The sequence below is a fragment of the Magnolia sinica genome, chromosome 3 (assembly GCF_029962835.1).
Source record: "Magnolia sinica isolate HGM2019 chromosome 3, MsV1, whole genome shotgun sequence".
Classification (NCBI taxonomy): Eukaryota; Viridiplantae; Streptophyta; class Magnoliopsida; order Magnoliales; family Magnoliaceae; genus Magnolia; species Magnolia sinica.
The window spans coordinates 112,745,398-112,769,541 of NC_080575.1; the positions used below are offsets into that span (position 1 = coordinate 112,745,398).

The 24,144-nt window shown below is 40.6% G+C and overlaps 1 protein-coding gene across 1 annotated transcript; it reads right to left on the reverse strand.

The window, feature by feature from the left end:
* Positions 1-7,715: 7,715 nt before the first annotated feature.
* On the reverse strand, positions 7,716-11,863 carry LOC131240753 (chaperone protein ClpB1). Its single transcript, XM_058239199.1, has 7 exons — positions 10,484-11,863; positions 9,941-10,122; positions 9,534-9,815; positions 9,081-9,421; positions 8,690-8,969; positions 8,398-8,595; positions 7,716-8,286 (listed from the first exon to the last, which is right to left on the reverse strand). Exons 1-7 carry the CDS (start codon positions 11,634-11,636, stop codon positions 7,987-7,989), a joined length of 2,736 nt encoding a protein of 911 aa, XP_058095182.1. The 5' UTR covers positions 11,637-11,863; the 3' UTR covers positions 7,716-7,986.
* Between the last annotated feature and the right edge of the window lie 12,281 nt (positions 11,864-24,144).

Genomic DNA, 24,144 nt, shown 5'->3' on the forward strand with positions numbered 1-24,144 from the left:
CATGCAAGAGGAGCTATTTATGAGCAAATGATGATTAAGATGTTTTTAATTTTACTGAGATGTATTACAAGAAAGTTCGTTTTATAGCATCTTTGCCTTTTGTTTATCTGATATCCATGAGTAGGGGAGGCAATGGGTCAGGTTGCCTCGCCTGGCCACCTTTGGTCCCGCATTGTAGAGCCAAGGCCAGGGCCAAGTCCTCTATAGCCGGATCAGGGGATTAAACCCAGTGGCCCCGGCCCATTACCACCCCATTCATGAGCTATATTATTTGAGTATTAATAAAGAGAAAAAATTTTAATACCATGGCTGAGATTTGTCCACACTCTTTGGATGCATCGTGAACCGAAAAACAGATTATTTGATCATTTGACTATTAGATTTTGTGGACATTTATTGGATGGTTAAGAATGAACTTAAAAAATGCAGCGGTCGTAATATAAACATTGTTCAACTGATCTATTCTTTTGATTGTGAGTAGGGGGTTGTTTGGATACTCCATTGACTGGTTAAGTTAAATTTTTAAAGGGATTTTCACCAACAACTACCTAAATATATCAAAATTACATCCTAATACCTTTTCTTTAAAAGGTTTTTGTTAAGCTACCTCATTGGGAAGATGGATTGGGTAGGTTATTTTCTTGTAAATGATGAAACTGCCCTTTTTCAAAATTAAGTATTCACAAATCTAAGGTTAGTATTGTTTACATGATCTCATTTTGGGTAATTCTTTCATCCTAATGAGGTACATCGAATGAATGGATTGAATGGCTTATAAACAAAATAGTTGGCCCTGCACATAACAAATGGTGGACGTCCGATCCGAACCTTTTTATAGGGTGTGTCCTACCTGAGTTTAGGATGGTCATGGTTTTTGGGTTCTAAAGTGAACATGAACCAGCATACCTGATGGATAGGTGGATCCATGAAAGTTCGGCAGCTCTTTATGTATAGGGGTGGTTTTGTAACTTACAAAATAAAAACTTTTTGTTGCTGTATACAGACGTATTTTTGTTATTTACGAGAAAAGCACACTTAATGTGATAGAATTTAGAGGAAACTAATGGAAGGTACTAATAGGTAATTAACTTGATTAACCAGGTAGCTTAATGAAAAGTTAATTTAAATAGGCGCAGATTCAAAATACCATATTAAGTGGGTAGGTATTATATAAAAGTCCCTTTTTTATCCATAACCAAATATTTTTTTGGCTCCAAATGGCCCCTTATGAACAGTGGTTTCCACAATATAGTGGGTCCAAGTCGAGCTTATGTATGTTACGTGTACAATTACCGAGTGACTGCACATCAAGTGATGTACTCCACCGGAGTATCAAATAATTCCCTTTGGAGCTTAAGGGTAATATGGTTGCCTTGGAAAACTGAAGATATTCCATAAGATGGAAGATGTCGTTTGGAAGTTGGCATATATGCGTCCAACAACCGGCACAAAAGTATGCCTCTTTTCAAGGGAATTGTTATTCCTCTTCCAGCGTACATTCGTGGGAGATGATCGAGTTGCCTGTGGAGGTTGGGGAGGTCTCGTGCCTCCAAATCATCGCATTCATAGATGTGATTGACACAGGGATGAACATGATGAGGTTGATCACCGTCTTCCTCAAGGATAATTACTCCAAATCATGGAACTTCTCTAGACTCCTCACATGAACTTATTGAATCCATGAGGAAAAAGCAAGCAAAATAGAAAATAAATTCTATAGAACTCGTAATTTGATTGATTGATGAAATAAACGAATTTGCAGCCCTTAAATAAGGATACCAAGCCTCTGAAGAAGTTTCGGAATTAAACTACAACTAAAACTCCCTAAAATTCATAACTTACTATAAATAGTATATTTACTATTTATAATAAGTGTCCTATTTGACTCGACCAAATTATTCTCCTAATTATTTTAAGCACTTTTCATGTTGGACACAACTCCTAAAGCCCAACGGATGAAGAGTTACAATTAAACCAAAACTTACTAAAAATAATAAAAATGGAAATAAACAAGGAATTCGACTGTCGATCTGATGAAATCTCACAAATTCGGCATGAGTAACCACACCTGTCCGAGTTGGTTGGATAAAGTAGTTCGTCCTAAATTCATATATGGCATATCGAGTAACTCATTTTGGTTTGCTAGATATGTCTGTTTTAAGGTTCTAACGGTCTTGATGGTGTCTACCTCCGATCAGGCCTTCTTTAGTCCATCTTGGACATGAAAGTGTCTGCGACCCGCTCTACATCAATCTCTTCCACTTTAAAAGAATTTGTCCTCAAGTTCTCGTGTTTTTTCGGTTCTTGATATTCGGTAGGTGCGCCGTAACGATACCCAAATCAAAAGTTATGATCAATTTACGGTTCACCTTCTTTTGGTCTAACCATGCTAGCAATGTATCGGTGCCACATCCTACATCAGTGATCTGAACCACTGCCTGATTTGGTGCCTCATACTTACTCCTTCAAGTTCAAGTAGAGGCAGACTCATCTGAGTTGGGAGTAAATCGGGCTGACTTAAGTAAGGGGTGAGCAAGGGTGATATATGGACCTAACTCGGTCCCAACCAAATCCATTCGCTTGTTTTTTCAGATAAAATTCTTTGAACAATATGAATAAAAATGAAAGGTTGCACCTTATACAAAAAGAGTCACGTGTTGTTCCATTAGGTGACATCCATTTACTCCCACATTTACTTTAGCCACATGTGTAGGACATCTAATCTACAAGGGGCATGTATGGTGAACACCTTTGTAATGTTTGCACTTATGATCACTCTTGATAAACCAATGTTTTTCATATGGTTATCGTGTAATACTTCGCACCGTTAAGATACAGATATATATATATTTATATATATATATATATCAGCTATCGCATAGGTTATATCACGTGGTGTGTTGTTGTTGTTGGAAAACAATAAGAAATTTGTTGAATTTTTTAATAAGACTTTAGGAATTCTTTTTTTAAAATATCAATATAAAAACTTATAAATCAAAATATTACAAAAAAGTACACATAATAAGATTCTTTTGTATGGGGTCTTAATTTATGCATTATTTGACTAAACTAATGCAAGTATATTCAAAGTCTATACATATAATTTATAAATGCAAAAAGACATATATACAAACACCAACAATACATTCAAAAGCAAAACAAGAAGCAGAAAATATATATACCTGTGAATAATGTGTTCGGTTGTGACTTAGACTGACATAGAGATACACGATTGGCTCAAAATCATCATTTCTATCTCAATAGGTTGAGCATAGTACTACAACTCACAAACCAACAATGCTATGCCTATGTCGACGGAGTAAAATGATACCAATGAATGTACTCTCTAACATAATGATGATAGTCATCCTCTTAATTTTTTTTTTATTTTATTTTTTATTTTTCACAAATCGGCCCATCTTCCCCCAAATCTCAAAATTATGTATGTAATGAAAATTTTATCAAACAGTTCTAAATATTTTGAAATGGGGTCTAATTGACCACTAATCGAAGTAGAATTTTGATATATATATATATATATATATATAAACCTTTTTTAATTAACTTTTAATTAAAAATTATTATTTTCTAAAAAATCTCCAATTTACCCAAAATCATTAGATCAAGTTACATACATGTTTGATTTTATATTTAGACACAAAGATTCAACCAATTTGCGAGAAATTGAATTTCTTTTTTTTTCTTTTCAATTTTTCATAATTCGGCTTATCTCCTTCAAATCTTGAAATCAAAGCTCATAATTCATAATTTTTCATACAGAACATGAAGAATTGTAAATTTGTAATCATTTAACACTAATTTAAAATAATTTAAATTTTCAAAAAATGGAAGATAAAAAATAAAATTTTTTTAAAAAAAAAAAAAAAGTATTTCACATTGCATAGGTGAGATGCGAAATATATCGTGGAATATATTGACCGATATCATTAATACTGAAAACATTGTGATAAACAATAAACCATTTTTTTTTTTAAATCATGGTTAAGGGGTTTTGAATGGTGACAGTGCCCATGGACTACTCAACCATGGGTTGCTGACTCATCTACATCGGATGTGACTTACTTGGACTCAATCAAGTTTGACCCAGTTTAACACCATTGAGTTAGCACTAAAAATATGCCTAATTAGGTCAAGCTGACTCAACTCAGGACTGGATTTTAAGTGGAGTTATTGAGTTTTTAACTATGCTCTCCTGCATCTATTTTGAGGGGCTTGTAAGTAGACATGTACACCAGTTGAGCCGAGCAGAGCTAAGCTTTGCCCAGCTCATGCTCCACTCGGACTGCTCGAGTCCCAGCTTGGATTAGGCTCGGCTCGGCCTTCGAGCTCTGAACAGCAACTCATGCTCGGCTCGGCCGAGTTTGAGCCGAGTTTTTTGAGTCGAGTTCGAGTTTGAATAAGATGCCATCTTATGGACCGTATCATACGGTCGAATCCCTAGCCTAAAACTATCACTTTTCATCAAGATGGCCCGGCCTCTTCCCTATCTTTTTTTTAGGGGAAGGTATGGCCTCGACCTTATTCATTTGTTTACCTATCGTGATCCACGAGACCAACGTCCTGGATCACCATTCTGCAGGCCCCACTTATACAAACAAAAAATCAAAGCAAAAAATTCAAACAAAGACGAAGAAAATAGCCGATCAGATCGGACAACACGAAAAAGATAAGAGGAAGGGAAGATCTGATGGACGGATCTTATCAAGAACATGGTTTAAAGGGAGGAAGATTGGAAAGGTCCACATCTCCATCATCATCCGTTTTTCTTCTGCTTCTGCCGATTGTTGTTAATCCTCGAGTTCTTCGTAATACACATCATAGACGGACCGAATGCAGCCGCTCCCGCAGCAATCACCCGGCAATGGCTTCTCTGGCGGGGATTCTTCTACTTCTTCTTCTTCTTCTTGATCTTGTCTTTGGCTTTGTCAGACATCGGCTCCTTCTCCTTCTCTGCCATCTCTCCCACGCGGCACAAGAATCTCAGCCGTTGAGGGCGATGATGGGAAAGAGAGAAGGAAGGGGACTCGCCCTTACATGCATTCCATTTTTGAACGGTATATATACCCCTGTAGCGAGTCGAGCCGAGTTCGAGCATTATTCCAGTCGAGCTAGGGCAAGATAGAACTTGGCTCGAACTCATTTCGAGCTCCACTCAGCTTCAATCCGAGTCGAGTCGAGCGAGCTACCGAGCTAACTCAGCTCGTGTACAGCTCTACTTGTAAGGCATCTGACAGGTGCAGAAGGCTCCTTAATGTTTGCACTTGGGACAGTGCACCGTGAAACGCTACTTTTTTTTTTTTTTAATCATGGTTCATATATCTCTATAGGGTGATTAGGGCTGTACATCTAGCCGAGTTGAGTCGACATGATCCAAGCTTGGCTGGATTTATCCGTGCTCTCCTCGAGCTCAACATTAGAGCTTGGTTTATTTGTCAAATCTTTTGAGGCAAGCTTGAGACGAATAAGTGAATCGAGTCAAGGCAAGCTTACCTTAAGTTCAGCCAAGCCTGCTCCCACCTTAATTTATTATATTTGGAGTTTTCAATTACATAAATATATTTAGAGTTTTCAATTACGTAAATAAAAATAAAAGATTTGATTTAGATAAATATATCTTGTTGTTAAGATGTTTGGGGGAGGGGGGGAAGCTCAGGTGCGATAGGTTGGGTAATAAAAGGAAAGAAATGATGAATGGGTAGGGTAGGGTTTTAAGTTTTTAAGTTTTATTATTTTTAAATATGATATAATATAAATTTGAGTCGAGTTGAGCTTGAGGTTTGATCCAACTTGAGTTCGAGTCAAGCCGAATTAAGCTCCACTTTGCTCCACCTCGGCTCATCTTCAAAATGAACTGGGTTATATAACGTTTGGCTCGCCTTGAGTCGTCATTCAAGCTAAGCGAGTTTTTCGAGCTAACTTGACTTGTGTACATGCATGGTGATGGTGCTCATAAACTACTCAAACATGGATTACCAATTCATCTGAGTCCGATGCGACTTGGACTCAGTTTAGTCCAACCTGGTTTGCGCCACTGAGTTAGCACTAAAAATATGCCAAACTCACCCGAGTCAGTCACAACACAACTTAAGACCAGACAAGTCAGACCGAGTCACCAAGTCCTCTATCCATGCACGGTTGGACGAGGCTGGGCATGGCTCGACTCAGGTCCTTGGACATGGACATGCTCCAGCGATCCGGGCTGCGCCCTTTATTTCTTGGATAGTGTTTGGGTGCTCGTAAGGATACTCTCATATTATTTTTCCTTATAAATGCACTTTACCAATTTATTATCAGGAATGATCACATGCACGGTGGGTGGCAAGTCCAACCCTAGTACTGGGCCGTGCCCTCTTTTGATCCTACTCGGGTTCTTCTAAGCCTAGGAGTGAAAATTATCTCTTAGCCCAGGCTGCTTGTGGGCTGATCTCCAAGCCTAGAACTAGGGCCCACTATATCTCAGCCCAGACCTGATCAGAAGTAATGCACCATCATACGAACAGTAAACATAATATTGTCATAAATCTTACCTTGTAACTTGCTTATATTCAAAAATCGCAATCTGAGGTATTTGACAGAAGAAAGACTAGTGCCTAAACTAAAAGCTTGACATTTGGCAGGACATGGTTGTAGTTGTGCAATCGTTTCCTCGATGGAAGTGGAGTAGACATATCTCAACACCATTCATCCGCGAAACAAAAACAAAAAAGCAATTATCATTGTAAATAGTATAAATAGAGCTCAACACCATTTATGCACAAAACCAAAAAGCAATCATCATTGTAAATAGTATAAATAGAGCTAGTATTGTAGTGTAAAAACTCTCTTTATCATCATCATCATCAATGAAACATCTCGTATGGCAAGTTTACTCCCATGTGTGTTGATCATTAGTTCACTGTAATGTAGAATATGTAGATACGTCTAGGCTTCTAGTTGAAATTGACGAGGCTCTCCCTCTTTTTTAGGATTAACCCCTTCCAAACTTTTTCTTTTTGTTAGCTTGTTAGTACACTCAGTGTCAGTCTACACTTCACGGTTAGCCACCCCCACTAGGGAATCCATACCAAGACCTCAGTGTTGAAACGAGGTGTCTTTCACTCAGTCTACCACTTGAGCCATGGATCAGGGTGTTTTGAGGAGAATTTAACCCCTTCGAAACTTAAGATTGAATAAGCTTCTCCCGTTTTGCCAAAGATATCCCAAAGATATCAAAAGCTCAGAATTAGCAATTCTGGGCTATCACATACCATCACCAGAGTCGGCCCACTCCCTAAATGAGTCCCTCCCATGTTGTCTGACAATTGCCCGATCATCCCCCAAATACGTGGGAGCGACACCAGCCTGTTTGGGCACCAGTGGCGTTGCCTACAATAGAACTAGTTTTAAGTGGCAACGGGGTATATTTTTAAGATGGAACAGTTTTTCTTCAAGCAATGTACTGTATAAAGCAGAGTTCAGAGTTTACTTGTAAAAAACAAGAAAGAAAAGAAATGGTCCTAATAATGTCTAGAGATCACAGAGAAAACAATTCTTGTCTGCCCAGAGAATAGCCATTCAACTCAACTCACACTCGCCAAAAAAACCAAACAAAAAGCATCTGCAGTTACTTGAAAATGCATATACTTCAAAACAAGACCACCTGGAACTCAGATGCAGAACCCCCTCATTCGATGGAAAAATGACCAGTGTTAGTCTGGGGGGCTTAAAAGAGGAATGATCCATGGGCTACATCAGACCAACAATCCGGATCACCAAACCATGATCCACAATACATGATAACAGCACTCAAGAAAACAAATAGCTTCCTTACAAAGCCACTCTGCTTGATTATATTAACAAACCAAACCTCCATCTTATACATCTTTTGGGGATGGCACTCAGGGAAAAAAAAACAAAAAACAAAACAAAAAGGATTGATAAAAGAGAGTTGAAAAACAAACAGCAACACAGAAATCTTATTCTTCTTTATTCCTCCATGTCCTCATCCTCCTCGTCGGCCTGAAGCTTCATCTTCTTCACTACCTGAGCAGCATCATTCTGCAAGGGCCCATTCGGAATCTCAATCAGAATATCCGACTTCTGCCCAGTAGTCGCATTCACCAGCCCGCCGTTCTTTTCAACTCTATACATCAGCTGTTTCTTTCCTGGTGCTGCATCGATGTAAACAGTAGAGTTCTCATCAATTTCATTCCTTATGAGCATCTTTGATAGCTCTGTAACGACCTTCTTCTCAAGCCATCTCCTTATCGGCCTTGCCCCGTACACCTATAACAAGAGAAACAGTTAGTCTCATCCAACCACAAAGCAAAAAGACTTTCCCTTCCTTGACCAAGGGAAGCTCTTGATTTCACAAACTTCATTATAAGTAATACTTACTGGGTCATAAGATTCTGCCAAGACAATGTCCAAGGCAGCATCCGATACAGCCAATGCAATTCCTCTCTCGGCCAAACGGGCAGCCACATCCTTCATCTGGAGCCTAGCGACCTTTCGGAGCTGCTCATGCGACAATGGGTCGAAGACCACAATTTCATCCAACCGATTAAGCAACTCAGGCCTGAAATGCCTTTTAACCTGCGAGACAGTTTAAAAAAAAACAGTTTAGCATAACCATTGGACACGAGCTCTCAAATCTCCAATGCAATGTATGTAGATTCAAATTACTCACCTCTTGCATTACCCGTTCTTGGGCAATCTCCATCGAACATTTTCCCATAAGCCCATCAAGGAGGTACTCTGCTCCAAGATTCGAAGTCATGATGATCACAGTGTTTGTGAAGTCCACCGTCCTTCCTTGGCCATCCGTCAGCCTACCATCATCAAGAACCTGAAGGAGGGTGTTGAAAACGGAAATGTGCGCCTTCTCGACTTCATCAAAGAGGACAACACTGTACGGGCGCCGCCTCACAGCCTCTGTCAGCTGTCCACCTTCTTCATGGCCAACATAACTAAAAGGCTCCGGTGTGAGAATTCATCCATGAATACAATACAATACGGTACTGAAAGAAAAACCAACATCATGTTACCCAAAAATTCAATGAATTGAGGAAGATGCTTACCCTGGTGGTGCACCAATGAGCCGTGAAATTGAATGCTGCTCCATGTACTCCGACATGTCGATTCGTATCAGCAGCTTGTCATCATCGAATAGCTGCTCAGCAAGAGCCTTCGCAAGTTCCGTTTTCCCAACACCTGTTGGACCCAAGAAGAGGAAAGATCCTGTGGGCTGCTGCGGGCGTCCGAGTCCAGCCCTTGACCTCAACACAGCCTCTGCAACTGCTTCCACTGCTCGATCCTGTCCCACAACTCTCTTATGCAACCTCTCTGCAAGACCAATCAGCCTCTCCTTCTCATTTTGGCCAAGTCTAGTCACAGGAATGCCGGTCCAGCGACTCACAACCTACAAGAGCATTGTTTGAAATGACAGTTTAGAACAACACATTGCATTGCCATTCAAATCACTATCAAAATTCTTAAAACACCCCACAAATTGAAAATGTTAAGTTCCATACCTCTGCAATATGTTCAGGTCCGACTGTCTCTGTCAGCATTAAGTTCTCATCAGTATCTCCTTCCAGCTTCGCGATAGCAGCATCTATCTCTTGCAATGCCCCGTATCGCAAATCTGCAACACGGGCCAAATCCATTCTTCTCTCTGCCTCTTGTAAGGTGAACAACAGCTCTTCACGCTTCTGCTTCAACTTTCGAATTTCATCAATTCTCTCTTTCTCCTTCCTATACTTCATCATCAATGGCTGCAACTTATCCCTCAAATCATCCAACTCCTTCCGAACCTGAAAAGACAAATCTCCCATTTAAAACCATCATTAACAAAACAAATAAATTAATTAATTAAATTAAATTAAAAATTAAAAATTAAAAAGATATTATAAGGTCTGCAAATTTCATAGATACTCACCTCGACAAGCCGAGCCTTGCTAGCTTTGTCCTTCTCTTTCTCAAGAGCATGCAATTCAACTTCCAATTGAATCCTCCTTCGTTCAAGATTATCAATCTCTTCTGGCTGGCTATCGAGCTGAACTCTCACATTCGCACAGGCTTCATCAACCAGATCGATTGCCTTATCAGGAAGGTGACGACCTTAACAGAGCAATCACAAACCATAAGACATTGAACTACCAAAAAAGAAAATACTCTGACCGAGTTGGATAAGCAAGTGAATCATATTGCAATAATCCCCACATAGAGAACTAATTGCCCCTAAATTGCAGTTAGCTTCTCCAAGCAAGTCCAGCTTGCAAAACATGACTTTCAACTTGGTGTTTGGATGATATTCAACTTGGTGTTTGGATGATATTATCGCTTTGGAATTGAGATGAACCAACCATAACATCATGATTAATATCAATCTCCACTATGGTCATACCCTCCATAATCTAAATGAATTGCAAAATATTTAAATTGAACATCCAACCAAGAAATTCAAACTTCTGATTCTTACCAGTGATATATCTAGCAGACAGCTGCGCCCCAACCACCAAAGCACGGTCTTGAATCCGAACACCATGATGCCCTTCATATTTCTCTTTCAGTCCACGAAGAATGCTAATGGTATCAGCCACACTCGGCTCTGCCACATAAACCTGCTGGAAGCGTCGCTCAAATGCTGCATCCTTCTCCACATACTTCCTGTACTCTTCAAGGGTGGTTGCACCTATGCAGCGGAGCTGCCCACGGGCCAACATTGGCTTGAACAAGTTTGCAGCATCCATCGAACCCTCAGTTCGGCCCGCCCCAAGAACAAGATGGATCTCATCAATAAAAAGGATGACCTTCCCATCTGCATCCTCAACTTCCTTCAACACCGATTTCAATCTCTCTTCAAATTCTCCTCTGTACTTGGCACCCGCAATCAAAGCGCCCATATCCAAAGCAATCAACCTCACATCCAGCAAATTGCTAGGCACATCACCCCTAACAATCCTCTGTGCAAGCCCTTCCACGACAGCAGTCTTCCCAACGCCAGGCTCTCCAATAAGGACCGGATTGTTCTTGGTCCGCCTCGAGAGAATCCGTATCACCCTCCTGATCTCCTCATCCCGCCCGATCACCGGATCAAGCTTCCCGGCCATCTCGACGAGGTCCCTTCCATATGTCTTCAACGCCTGGAAATTCGTGTCACCCGACGCACTCTCCACCTTCTTACCTTCCTTCCCCCTCAACTTCTCGACTTCTGATTTGACCCTCGATGCGCTAACGCCGGCTTCCTTGAGAATATCCGCGATCTGGGAATCCTCAAGAATGCCGAGGATGAGCAGATCAACGGCTAGATGGCTGTCGCCGCGGGACTTCTGGGACGACTGGGCCCGCCTGATGGCCTTGATGAGGGAAGTGCTGGCAGGGACTTCGTCAGGGGGAGGACTTTGGGATGGGATTTTCTTCATCCCCTGCTTGAGGACGCGCTCAAACGAGTTGGCGGCCTCATCGCCACCACCGGCACTGGAAATTGCCTGACGGAGGATGCCGTTTGGATCGGAAATCAAAGCTAGGGCTATGTGGAGAGGGGTGAACTGAACGTGGCCGGAATTCAAGGCCAGTTCGTGGGCTCCGGCCAGAGCCTCGTTCGTCTTGTGTGTAAATTTGTCAGGATTCATGGCTTCTTTTCAAAGATCCTATACAAATGCAAATTGAGAATGGAAAGAGAGATTAGATTGGGAAATGAAGCTTGCCTCTTTTAGAAATGGTGAGATGAGCTGATCGTTTGAAATGATAAATCGCCTTTGGGACTTTCTCTTCTTCTTTGGAGTTGTATTGTGATGTTGGAAAAGAGGAGAGGATGAGGGGTTTTTGTGGAGACAGGACAGAGGCTTCGACATTCGTCTGGAAATGAAAGAGCAGGTGCTGGAAGTTACGAGAGAATTCCAGGGACTGTCAACACCTCGAACCATCCATTCAACCTGCGCCGTTGGATGGGCTTGGTGAGATTTAAACCAATGTTTCCACGTCACTAAGATTGCATAGAGCGCCGCATTGATGGATCCCTGACCGTGGAGCCCACCTTGATATATTTTTCTTACATCTACGTCGTCCATCCGTTTTGACATATAATTTTAGAGCATGATGCTATAAATAAAGCAGATTCAAGTCTTAGGTGGACCACACTACAGGAAAACGTGGTGATTCAATATCCACTATTAAAACTTCCTGACGGATACTGGAACTTTTATCTACCATCCAACATGTTGATAAGGTAAAAAAATACATGGATAAATGGACAAACTAATGTTAGCTTGATATAAAAATTTTATGGCCCACATGAAGTTTTTAATGGTTATCCACCACTGTTTCTTTTGATACGGTCTACCTGAAATTTGGATCTAATTCATTTTATAAATCATTAAGTAAAAGGATATTTAAAAACGTATGAACGGAATGGATTTTAAAAAGAAAATAAACTTCAAGGTGATCCCCGCATTCAGAGATCCACCCACCTCAGTCGATCCGGGGATCACCGAAGCCGCCCCCGTCTTATCAGGAAACGGATTGGCTACTCCCCCTGACACCAGCCCCGTTGCTGGTGGTCGATGCCATGTGGGCCCCATCATGACGCATATGTTTCGTCCATTTTTAAAGATCATCTTAGGGATTGATCCTAAAAATAAGAAGTATATAAATCTCAGGTGGGCCAGACTACATGAAAACAATAGTGACTGGATATCCACTATTAAAATCCTCCTAAGGCCCATTATACTATTTATTTGACATCCAATATGTTGATTAGGTCATCAAGGCCCGGATGAAGGGAAAAAATAAAAATCAGCTTGATCTCAAACTTTTATAGCCCCCAAAATGTTTTTAATGGTCGATACTCATTCAACAATGTTTCCTGTAATGTGGTCCAATTGAGATTGGGATATACCTCATTTTTGGCCTCTTACAATAAAATGATCTGTAAAAATTGATGGACGGCATGGATGAAACATATACATCATGGTGGGCCCCATAGCGCATTGACCACTAGCCATTAGCTGGTATCGGGGGAGTAGCCAATCCGTTTCCGATATGGAAATGGATTGGCTCTCCCCCTCACACCAGCCCTGTGGCTGGTGGTCGATGCTCTGTGGGCCCCATCATAACGTATGTGTTTCATCCGTTCCATTCATCCTTTTTTAAAGATCATCGTAAGAATTGATCCCAAAAATAAGAAGTATATAAATCTAGGTTGACCACACTACATGAAAACAATAGTGATTGGATATCCACCATTAAAATCCTCCTAAGGCCCACTATACTGTTTATTTGACATCCAATCTATTACTTAGGTCATAAAGGCCCAGATGAAGGGAAAAAACAAAAATAAGCTTGATCTAAAACTTTTATGGGCCCCAAAATGTTTTTAATGGTCGACACTCATTTAACAATGTTTCCTGTAATGTGGTCCAATTGAGATTGGGATATATCTCATTTTTGATCTCTTATCGTAAAATGATCTGTAAAAATTGATGGATAGCATGGATGAAACATATACATCATGGTGGGCCCCACAGTGCACCGACCACTAGCCATTGGCTGGTGTCAGGGGGAGTAGCCAATCCATTTCCATACATATCGGGGGCATTGATTAGACGGAAATGGATTGGCTACTCCCCCTCACACCAACCAATGGCTAGTGGTCAGTGCGCTTGGGGCCCACCATGATGTACATACCGTATGTTGCCTGCTTGGGAGAGGAGTACACGTGTCGCTGTAACACAACGAATTCGCGCGGTGATGGCGTCGACCGTATTGCCGCAAGGTATCTCCTTGAGAGGGTACGCAATCTTCTACAACATTTCTATGGTGCCACAATGGTACGTATGTAAAATCCAGTCCGTCCATCAGATGATAACCATCATGTTAACTATCTATACAAAATATCATCCATAAAAAAGTTTTAATATATGCAACGTCAATGTAAAATTGCATCTAAAACACCTGGCCTAAGTTTCCGCCTAAGTTTTCGATCAGGTACTCAATCGGTTGGACTATCGCTCAAAGTCCAACCAACGTGGATGCCGTTCATTTGTGCTACGTGCAAGGGTTTACATCGAGTTGAACCAAGGCCACTAGCTGACCTCAGCTCGAACTCAGCTCGGCTTGGCTTGTTCCTTGAGCCTGACTCGCCAGCCTGGCTCGGTTCAGTCAACTGCTCGGCCAGTTCGAGCCAAGTTCACCCTTACAGCATTTTTACAAAAATTTGGATTGCACTTCAAAATCTCACTGTATTGCAGCAATGGTTGTACAGGTATTTTATGAAACACCTTATAAGCAACATAAATTTTCTTTTTTAAAAAAGGGTGTTGGTTTCATATACCTACTTTCCTTCCCACCAGCTACACTTTTTGAATCATTTCATCAAACACTTGGTGGGCAACATCAATGTCAAAGTAATTGAGTCACCGAACTGGTTGGATCCGAGTTGAGTCGAGTCAAGCTAGGGCAAGCTTTAACTCAGCTTCACACTGAATCGAATTGAGCTTTTTCAAGTCGAGTCGAGCAAGCTAACCGAGCTAGCTCGGTTCGTGTACACCTCCAGCGAGGTGTTACTGTAATTAAGTTATAAATAAATATAAGAAAGAAATAATTTAATAATATTTTATTACATTTTATTGTCAATGCGGTCTAAGTTGGAAAGTAATCTCATTGTGGTGATGCTTTGAAAGGAATGTAATCTCATCATGGTGATTCGTTTATAATGCAGCTTTGGTGGATACCCCGCTTTGGGGCCAGTGTGATGGATGTACCTTATATCAACACCGTTCATCTGTATTGACAGTTCATTTTAAGGCATGACCCAAAAAATGAAGTAGATCCGAATCTCATGTGAACCATGCTATAATAAAGCTATAGTAAAGGGTGAAGATTAAATGCTCATTATTAAAAACTTCTTGCAGCTACCGGATTGTTTGTTTGTCATCTAACTCATGATAATGTCACACCAACCTAGATGAAACGACCATATAAATATAATCTTGATCCAAAACTTTTGTGACCCTAGGAAGTTTTTAACAGTCGGCATTCAATTCTTTTCCTATGGTATAATCGGCATGAAATTTGGATCTGCTGTACTTCTGGGCTCACTCCCTAAAATGAGATAGCTAACCGTATGGACGACGTGTATTGAGACCACAGTGGTTCCACCCCACACCCCACCTTCATAGATAGGGGTTTTTACTTAAGCCGTATCAATCATTAATGACAAACAGGGTTCAATCGGGGTGGATTGTCTGCAATAGCTCTGTAATATTTGTGAGAAATCTAATTCATACATACGTTATGAAAGAAAGAGTAATTAGAAGAGGTTAAAAATAAGTCTGATCCAAAATTCAAGTAGGATGCAGACAGCAAGGATTGAACATTCACTGTGGAAACATTCGTGGGGTCATTGAAGTTTTGAATAAGGCTAATGTTTTTGTGTTTAATTCATCTCAATGCAACTATTCTTATAAACAATATGTATGATATATAAATATAACTACATATCTAGGGAAGGTTTCAACCTTAGCCATTTCGGTACTCACTCTTTCATATCCAGCTGTCTAATTGAATTTTGGATCTACCTCATTTTTAGCCTCATACCTTAACATTAAGTTGGAAAAGCAGTTCGACAATACATTTCTCACGCTAGTGTGGCCCGCAGGCAACCCACATCCATCTTCTTTAGACCTCATCGTAATTTATATATTATATTCACATGTTTACGTTGAACAATGCTGCTCGGGCTTGGAAAGAGCTTTTTTTTATTATTATTTACACTTGCACACACACCCATACACTCATGCCACAGCGGGATTTCACCACGTATGGATACTCAAACCCTTAACCCGGTGTTGAAACTCTTAAGAGTCTACCACATGAGCAAAAGGATCCAGGTTTGGAAAGAGCTTGACCCGCCCTAACCCAACACGTTGACACTATGATATGTAACATAAGGGAAAGTTTGCACTGTGAAGATAATGTTAGTAATCTGACACTCACTGTTTTACTGATTAGATGGTTAGGATTGCTGGATCAGTAGTGCAATTTTAGAAAATTTCTCCATCCATAACGAGATCGAAACTTGGATGTCCGGGATAGCTGTAAGCGGTTCGGATCTAGGGACAGAACTCGTATCACGATTCATTAGCACGGTCTAAGTTACTATAATCGTACCATTTAAAATGACCTCGCGCGTCATAGGATTGGTTGAGACATGCTAGATTGTACTCGCTCGCGGGAGATGTACACGTGGTTTCCCCAACATCGCATCCATAGATCCGAACCATTCATCAGGTAATAACTCCCCGATTAAACTTGTCGTGGACAATATGGAAGCCTATCCACTTATCAGGTGGGCCACTTGTATCAAATCTGACAATTGGTCCCTCTTTTCTAACCTTTCGTTTTTCTCCAAACATGGCTTCCGTGATAGGTGATACCCTGATTTTTTAAGATGAAGAATGAATAACAACAGCGGCTGCAACCTGATGAATGCCTCAGATCATGCACACGTCTCCCACATTGGGATTTGGTGGTGCACAGCTTTCCTTTCATCTTACGCCAGTGAATGAAAAGCATCATTCATGATGCTATCCATTCCCCATACCCTGGCCCAATATCATTCATGGTGCTATACCCATCCCCTGCCATATTTTGTCCATCCACGTGATGTCAGCATGATCGGGACAGTGTAGCCTATCCAGTGGGCCACGCCTGCAATGGATGGACAAGAAAAAATAAGCAAAATGGCCCAACATCAACTCTCAAGTGTCAGCCAAACCAACAGTCAAGATTATCTGATGTGTGCAACTTTTGGGCGATGGCCTAAGTGGAGCCCACCAGACTACGGTTGCTCCAGTCCTATCAGAACTGTTACTAGTTTAGCAACGGCGGTCAATGGCGATTGGGTTATCCTACATGTAATTATACCGTTATCATTCCTACTAGACTCCGGGGTTATTGGTAAAAAATAATAAGTGTCCAATTTAGCTTAACCAATATTCTTACAACTCAATGGATAAAGTTATATACTAGCTAAAACTCATTATTTATGGTAAAAACAAAATTAAAATGTATTATTTTACCATTGATATGATGTAATCTAACAAATCATGTATAGTCAATGGGCGGCATAGCGGGGATGGTTGGCTAAAGTAGCGTCTCTTCTCCAAAATTCGGATTTGCGAGATACAACTGTTTTAAAGTTTTGATGGTACTAATTATTTCCGCCACAATCGGGCTTCTATAGTCCATATTTGCTATGAAGTATGTGCGACCTGCTCTACATCATGACCTTATTAGATCCATTCTGATCGGTATATAAACTATCACCACCGAAAGAAATTAGTATTATATCCATTTCCCATCGAGGCCTTATATGATTCATGCATTTCACCGCCAGACATTTTTACCTATAAAATTAGTAAAATGATTAAACCTTTCTACTCCAAGTTAGGTGGAGATTGGACATGCACCGCCCAATTTAGCTTTTGTGCAAGTCTAAAGACCATGTAAACCATCAGAACGTGCGCGCCCACCCATGTGGCTGTCTTTCAAAATGTTGTTAATTCATGGTGGCAATAGTTGGTGAGTCTGTCGAATTTGTTGGGGGTGCCGGTGCCAGTGTCAATGCTTCGGGACTAGATTATTATGAGTTTTTTATGTGACAGGATTCGATATACGGCAAGTCATAAAGCATACATTCGCTAGTGATCTAGAGTAGCAAGGGGGTTGAAAAGAGAGAAGATGATATGATAAATGCTTAAATAGAGAAGGAGATGATCTTTGGCTTACTCTTTAGATGGCTAGAACATGAAATACACCATCACTAATCCAGACTAGACCGTGGGATCGAGATGGCTTGGATAAGACTAAGGGGTAGCTAAAAGATCGAATTTTAAAGGTTTGAAGCTCCTTCTCACCCTCTCTCTCTCTCTCTCTCTCTCTCTTTCTCTCTCTCTCTCTCTCTCAAAATTAAAAAAAAAAAATTGAGAATGTTCTCTCTTGGGTAGAAGTGTTATGTGAAATGAAAAGAGGTAAAGGCTATTTATAGCCTTTTGTGTGGCATTTTGGTAATTGTTGAGTTTGTGAAGTGTAAAAGCTAACATGATAGCTTGTGATTGGTTGAGAAGAGAGAAATGTCATATGGTATGCTCTTATAAGCTCTTGAGGTTTGTTAAATTAGTAAAAAGGGTGAAGTACGAGGGTAATTTCATATAAAAGTTGACTTTGAAAGGGGAGACAACTGTCTACTTAGAGGGGACACCTGTCGAATAAGGAGTATCACTCCAATTATTGCCCGGGCAGGGTTCCCTCTAGGCTTTGGCTGGTGGGCTTGATTCGGTGTTTTAGCTCGGTCCAAAGTCTGTTTTCAAAATTTTAACTCAAAAAGATTAGGTGCAGTTTAAGGGGGTTTGGCGCATGGTATTAGATGGGATTAGGTGAGATGGAATTGCATTTGGTCTCGTGCCAATTCCACTCAATGTTTGGGAAGACGGGAAAAGCTTGGAATTAGATTAGATGGAATTGCATCAGGTACTGTGCCAATTCCAATCAATGTTAGCAAGTTGTGTACGTCCCACCATGATGTGTGGGCTATATCCACACCGTCCACCCATTTTTCGAGATCAATTTAGAGCATGGGCCAAAAAATCAGGTAGATCTAAAGCTCAAGTGGACCCCACCATAGAAAGCAACGGGAATTGAATACCTACTGTTGAAAACTTCTTTTAGGCTACATAAGTTTTGGATCTGCCTCATTTTTAGGCCCATGCCATAAAATGAGGTTACAAAACAAATGAACAGTTTGGATATAATATGTGTTATTCTTAATAGTTTTGAATGATAGTGGGTATATCCATTCAATGTACCACCCTGTTATAAACATAGCATGGAATTAAGTTTATCCCATTGTAACAAGGGACAATCCCTGCCAAATGTTATGATTATGTTTTTTGAATCCCATCCCACCTAATCTTTCTCAATACCATGTGCCAAACACCCCCTCAGGGAATTGTACTAATTCGCATGTAGGTAGTGGCTTGGGTGGTGGTCAAGGTTTAGATTAGGGTTTAAGTTAGGGTTAGGGTTCGGGCCGGGGTTATGCTAGGGTTAGGGTTTTTCGGTTGTCTTTGTCTTTTCAAGATGCTAGCCTGTGTGGGGTGTCTATAGATTCGTAGTGGTTATCCTTGAATAACACAGTGATCGACCTCAACACATTCATGGTTCATCCCTGCGTCACAATTGCGGTACACGTGGATGACGAGTGAACTGGGTAAATAAGGCTAGGTACTCGGTTGGTTCAGATTCTGACACGTATTGAAGGGCCCTACAGTCTTTCAGACGTGGCAAAAAGAAATTTAATGCTTTTCTGGTGCATAAATCTACGAGGCAGCAATGGACCGAGATGGCCCATGTAGGCAGTATGTCAAACCCAGTAGAATTGTCAATCGGTTATGGTTGCTGGATTGGAATCCAGCAACACGATTATGAAACTTGATGGGCTTGGGCTGAATTTCCTACTGGGCCTCACCTTAATATCGCCCGACCCAACAAGAACATCACATAGTCACATCCAGTCTTTTATAGGAATATTTTCCAGTACTGCACTCGAGTTTAGAGTATTTTTGCAACTTCGATTCATGATTCGGTGATCAGGACCGCATATCTAATTAGCCTTGGCATGTACACAGATAATGCTCGAAAAGGTTCCCATACTTGGAAGATCTTAAACCTTTGATCGTTGGCCAGAAATATTTCTTACTAAGAATTACGACTACGGTCTATATTAACTTGAGCAAAGAGCCAAAATTTGAAGTCATTAGAGAATTCTGGGGCTCCCCCACGATCTGATGAGGTCCACCAGATCAATGGTGTGGGAAGATCCGTCAACTACGGTCTACGTTCACTTGATCAAAGAGCTAAGATTCGATGGCATCGGAGAATTATGGAGCTCCCCCAATCCATGATGAGGTCCACCAGATCAATGGTGCCAGTCACCAAACCATGGGCCCCACTTGAGATAACAGCGTCATGGGTTAAGGGCAATTATAAGATATGGATCTTTAATGTTCCGAGAGATTGATTTATTTGTCATATGCTGCGCATCGAGTGGATCAAATGTTTTTCAATTTGAAATAATAGATGATACCTGAGTGTGGCAAACATAAATCAAATCCACCGGCTCCATCTGGTGGGCGGTGACATTTTCACCATAGATCCTAAAACTAAAGTCCAATCAAACACTTAAGTGGAACACACCATAGGGACGGTGTGAAATCAGGCCTAAAACTTGTGTATTCATCCTGGCATGCCGCAGTAGATGAATGGACTGGATGGTGTCAATGGGCCGGGTTTGACCCGTCGGGCTTCTGATTGGGATGAGTATCAGGCTCGAAGGCTGAGCTCGAGCTCAAAATGGAGGTCATTTATAAATCGGGCCGAACTTAGACTTATATGCCTAAACGCCCGCCAGCCAGCCGGCCCAGCCTGGCCTCTCTCTCTCTCTCTCTCTCTCTCTCTCTCTCTCTCTCTCTCTCTCCAATTTAAAAATAAAAAATAAATGGAAAATCCCTGTTCCTCTCCACAATCTTTAAAAAATTCAAATTTTCAAGAGAGTTTTTCCCCAAATAATTACATTCCCCACCAAAAGCGGATTCCCCAAATTTCATCTCTCTCCAAAGCATTAAAAAAATAATCCAAAAAACCCATTTGCATCCTCCTCCATTCCTCTCTTCTCACCAAACATACCATTTTCATCTCCTCTCTCTACTCCATCCAACCAAACTAGATGCGCTCACGCCGCCATTGCAGCAGTAGCAGGCCTTTCATCACTGAAGAAAAGGAAGAAAGATGGAGAAATCCCTCAATTGATAAACACGTATTCTTTTCTTTTTTAACTTTTACAAGTTACATCCCACACATGGATAAATTCCTACACTGGTAAACTCTCTCGCTCTGTACAGAAATTTCAGGTCAGGCTGGACTATTTTGACCTGTGATGGGCCCATGTAGAATATGGGCTTGCAATGAAAAATACAACCTGGGCTTGGACAAAACTTGCCTATGCGGCCTTGATTTTTAGGACCCGTGTCCACCCGGTCTACCAATTTCTCCGGCTCATATTAAGACACGATCCCAAAAAGTGGGCCATCCCAAGTGAGAGGGGATTAGGTGCAGCCCTTATCATGATGCCCACCATGATGTATTTATTCTATATTCATACCGTCCATCCATTTTACCAGGTCATCATTGGGGAATGGGCCCAAAACTAAAGCGGATCCAAATCTCAGGTGGATTATACAATAAGAAAGTGGTCCTTGGCTTTAAAATCTTTTTTTTTTTTTCTAGGTTAAAAAAAGTTTTGAAAGGTTTTGTAACTTTATAAATAGGTTGGATGGTAAATAAACATTACGGGCCTGGGTTATTTTTAACGGTAGTATGTTTAATTTCCAATGTTTCATATGGTATGGTACACCTGAGATTTGGACCTGCTTCATTTTTAGGCTCATGTCCTAAAATGATTTGAAAATTAAAATGGATGGATGGCGTGGATAAATGTGATCACCATGGTAAGGTCCACAACATCTTGGGCGAGGCTGGGGTACTCCAAATCTACTCCTAAGCTGTATTTAAAATTATATATCTATATATATTCCACCTTCAAAATATTCTGACATATTCTTTCCACTAGCTTTTGAAAATTATTCTATTCAAAATGCCCTTATCCTTGATACCCCACGGTTTTTTTAATGAATAAGAAGTTAGATCATATTTAATGTTAGAAAAGTTAGTCAGAACAACGTGGCTCTCTGAATATTTGAAAGGTGAAACCTCTTTAGAGAATTTAGCCATACAATGACATTAATTTGATCAAAATCCCTGTGCGTGTGTGTATACATAAGGTTCTATGCATCGTGGTCATGGGAACTTCCCATGAGGTTGAGTTGTGTGAGCTCTATCGTGATGCATGTCGAACGTTTACACCGTGCATTTGATGGGTCTCTTTTAAATAATGGGAAATCTCAAAAATCAGATGTATACGGAACTCAGGTGGGCCATACCATCTAAAATCATGTGAAGACATGCATAAAACATATAAAAGAACCTGGTGGGGCCCGCCTGAAATTTGGATGAGCTTGAAACTTGGCCTGACCCCTTATCCAAGTGGGACACACAAAATGGATGGTCTGGATTTGTGAACCACATCTCGGTGGGCCCAACAAATGATTATGAATGTTTAAATGGAGGTTAAGCCCTCTCAACTTTTGTATGTGGTGTGGCCCACAAAAGTCACAAATTGACTTGATTTTTAAGACCTAGGCCCACCATGGAATAGTGCATCTAACTGATGGGGTAGATGTTCGACACACATCACGATGGGGCCCACACAACTCGACCTCATGGGAAGTTCCCATGAGCTCGAATGCATAAAACCATTTCCCATATATATAAAGAGAGAGAGATGCTCACACATAATTAGTTGGACCATTTAAATCGGTCCCACTAGTTGTGCATTAAATGCCAAAATTACTATTTTCATCCACATGTAATAATGCACCACATGTGAGAATATGTGATACTAATTTTCATATAAGTATGTTGAGAATTATATATCATAAATCTAACCGGTTTATTAAATAGAACACGCTAATGAAATTTTATGCATTAAAATTTAGTAAATTTTCATTACCACTAGAGCCACACATGTAACTTGAATATAGACCATTGGAGTAGATTTCTAACAATTCACTTTTCTTATAAAGTATATCATTAATTTTATATATATATATCTTATATGCTTACAATGGACCATACTTAATTGACGGATCAGATTTACAAGATATGTAACGCATCACCCAAATATATCATATGTAAACAGCTTCTATAGTATAAACACTTCGCCTCGTCTTCTTTCTTTCACTTCTTTTTCCTTATTTAATGCTCTCATTTAGCCATGGGATTGGTGCTCTGTGAACCCCACCATTATGTATGTGTTTCATCCATTCCGTTCATCTATTTTTATCGATCATTTTAGGGCTTTATACCAAAAATGAGAGGGATATAAATCTCATGTGGACAACACCACATGAAAACAATAGTCATTGGATATCCACCATTTAAATCCTCCTAAGGTCCACTGTACTCTTTATGACATCCAATCTATTGATTAGTTCATACAGACCCAGATGAAGGGAAAAATAAATAAATATCATCTTGATCCAAAACTTTTTTGCCCTCAAAATTTTTTAATGGTCAAAACTAATTCATCACTGTTTCCTGTAATGTGGTCCACCTGAGATTGGGATATACCTCATTTTTGGTATTATACCGTAAAATAATATAGAAAATTATACATACGGCATGGATGAAACACATACATAATTGTATGGCCCACGGAGCACCGACCACTGGCTATCAGGGGAGTAGTCGATCCGTTTCCCTTCACGCTAGCTGATTAGCTACGAAACTTAGCGAGTCTCGCTAGTGAAATGATGTCACGTTCTGTAAGCCCCACCATGATGAATGTGTTACATCTACACCACCACGGTTCAAAGGAGAACCGTTCGTACAACTCGGAGGAGAGTACCCACACCAGCTAGATGGGTGGTATGTGGTACACTAGCCAATCCGCTTCCCACATAAAGAGATTGCAACCACTCAGACGGTGTACCGTAATACACAGTTGTCAAAGACACAGCAACGTTCCACATTCAACCAAAGTGGGCCTTCGATCAAAGGAACAGGATCTTCCAATCTCAAAGATTTTGGGGCATAAGTCATCCACAGTGGGCCCACAAATCAACTCTCGTATCACCAGATCCACGGTTCCTCGTGCCATAAAAACGACAAAACAGAAAAATTGATGTTTGTATACAAGAATTTAAGATACAAATTACACGTAAGAGGATGGCTCGTCTTCGGCTCATCGGATCAGTAAGCAGTCTGTTCTGGTCTAATACCGAACATACAAACGGTCCACCTAGTGGATCATGTTCATGGATCGTTCTTGGTCAAAAATCACACCCAACAAACTATCCTAGCCATAGAGCTGCATTCAAATGGACAGAAAAGAAACGGCTAGGATCGTCCCGTAGATATAAGTCAAGTAATTTGCGATTGATGAACATAGCGATGCCACCAGGA

Bases quoted from the DNA above. Each gene is read 5' to 3' on its own strand.
- LOC131240753 (XM_058239199.1), bottom strand. From the start codon at position 11,636: ATGAATCCTGACAAATTTACACACAAGACGAACGAGGCTCTGGCCGGA. The intron at 10,123-10,483 runs GTAAGAATCAGA...TGCTCTGTTAAG, and splicing joins GTCTGCTAGATATATCACTG to GTCGTCACCTTCCTGATAAG. The intron at 9,816-9,940 runs GTGAGTATCTAT...TTGTCTTTTCAG, and splicing joins GCAAGGCTCGGCTTGTCGAG to GTTCGGAAGGAGTTGGATGA.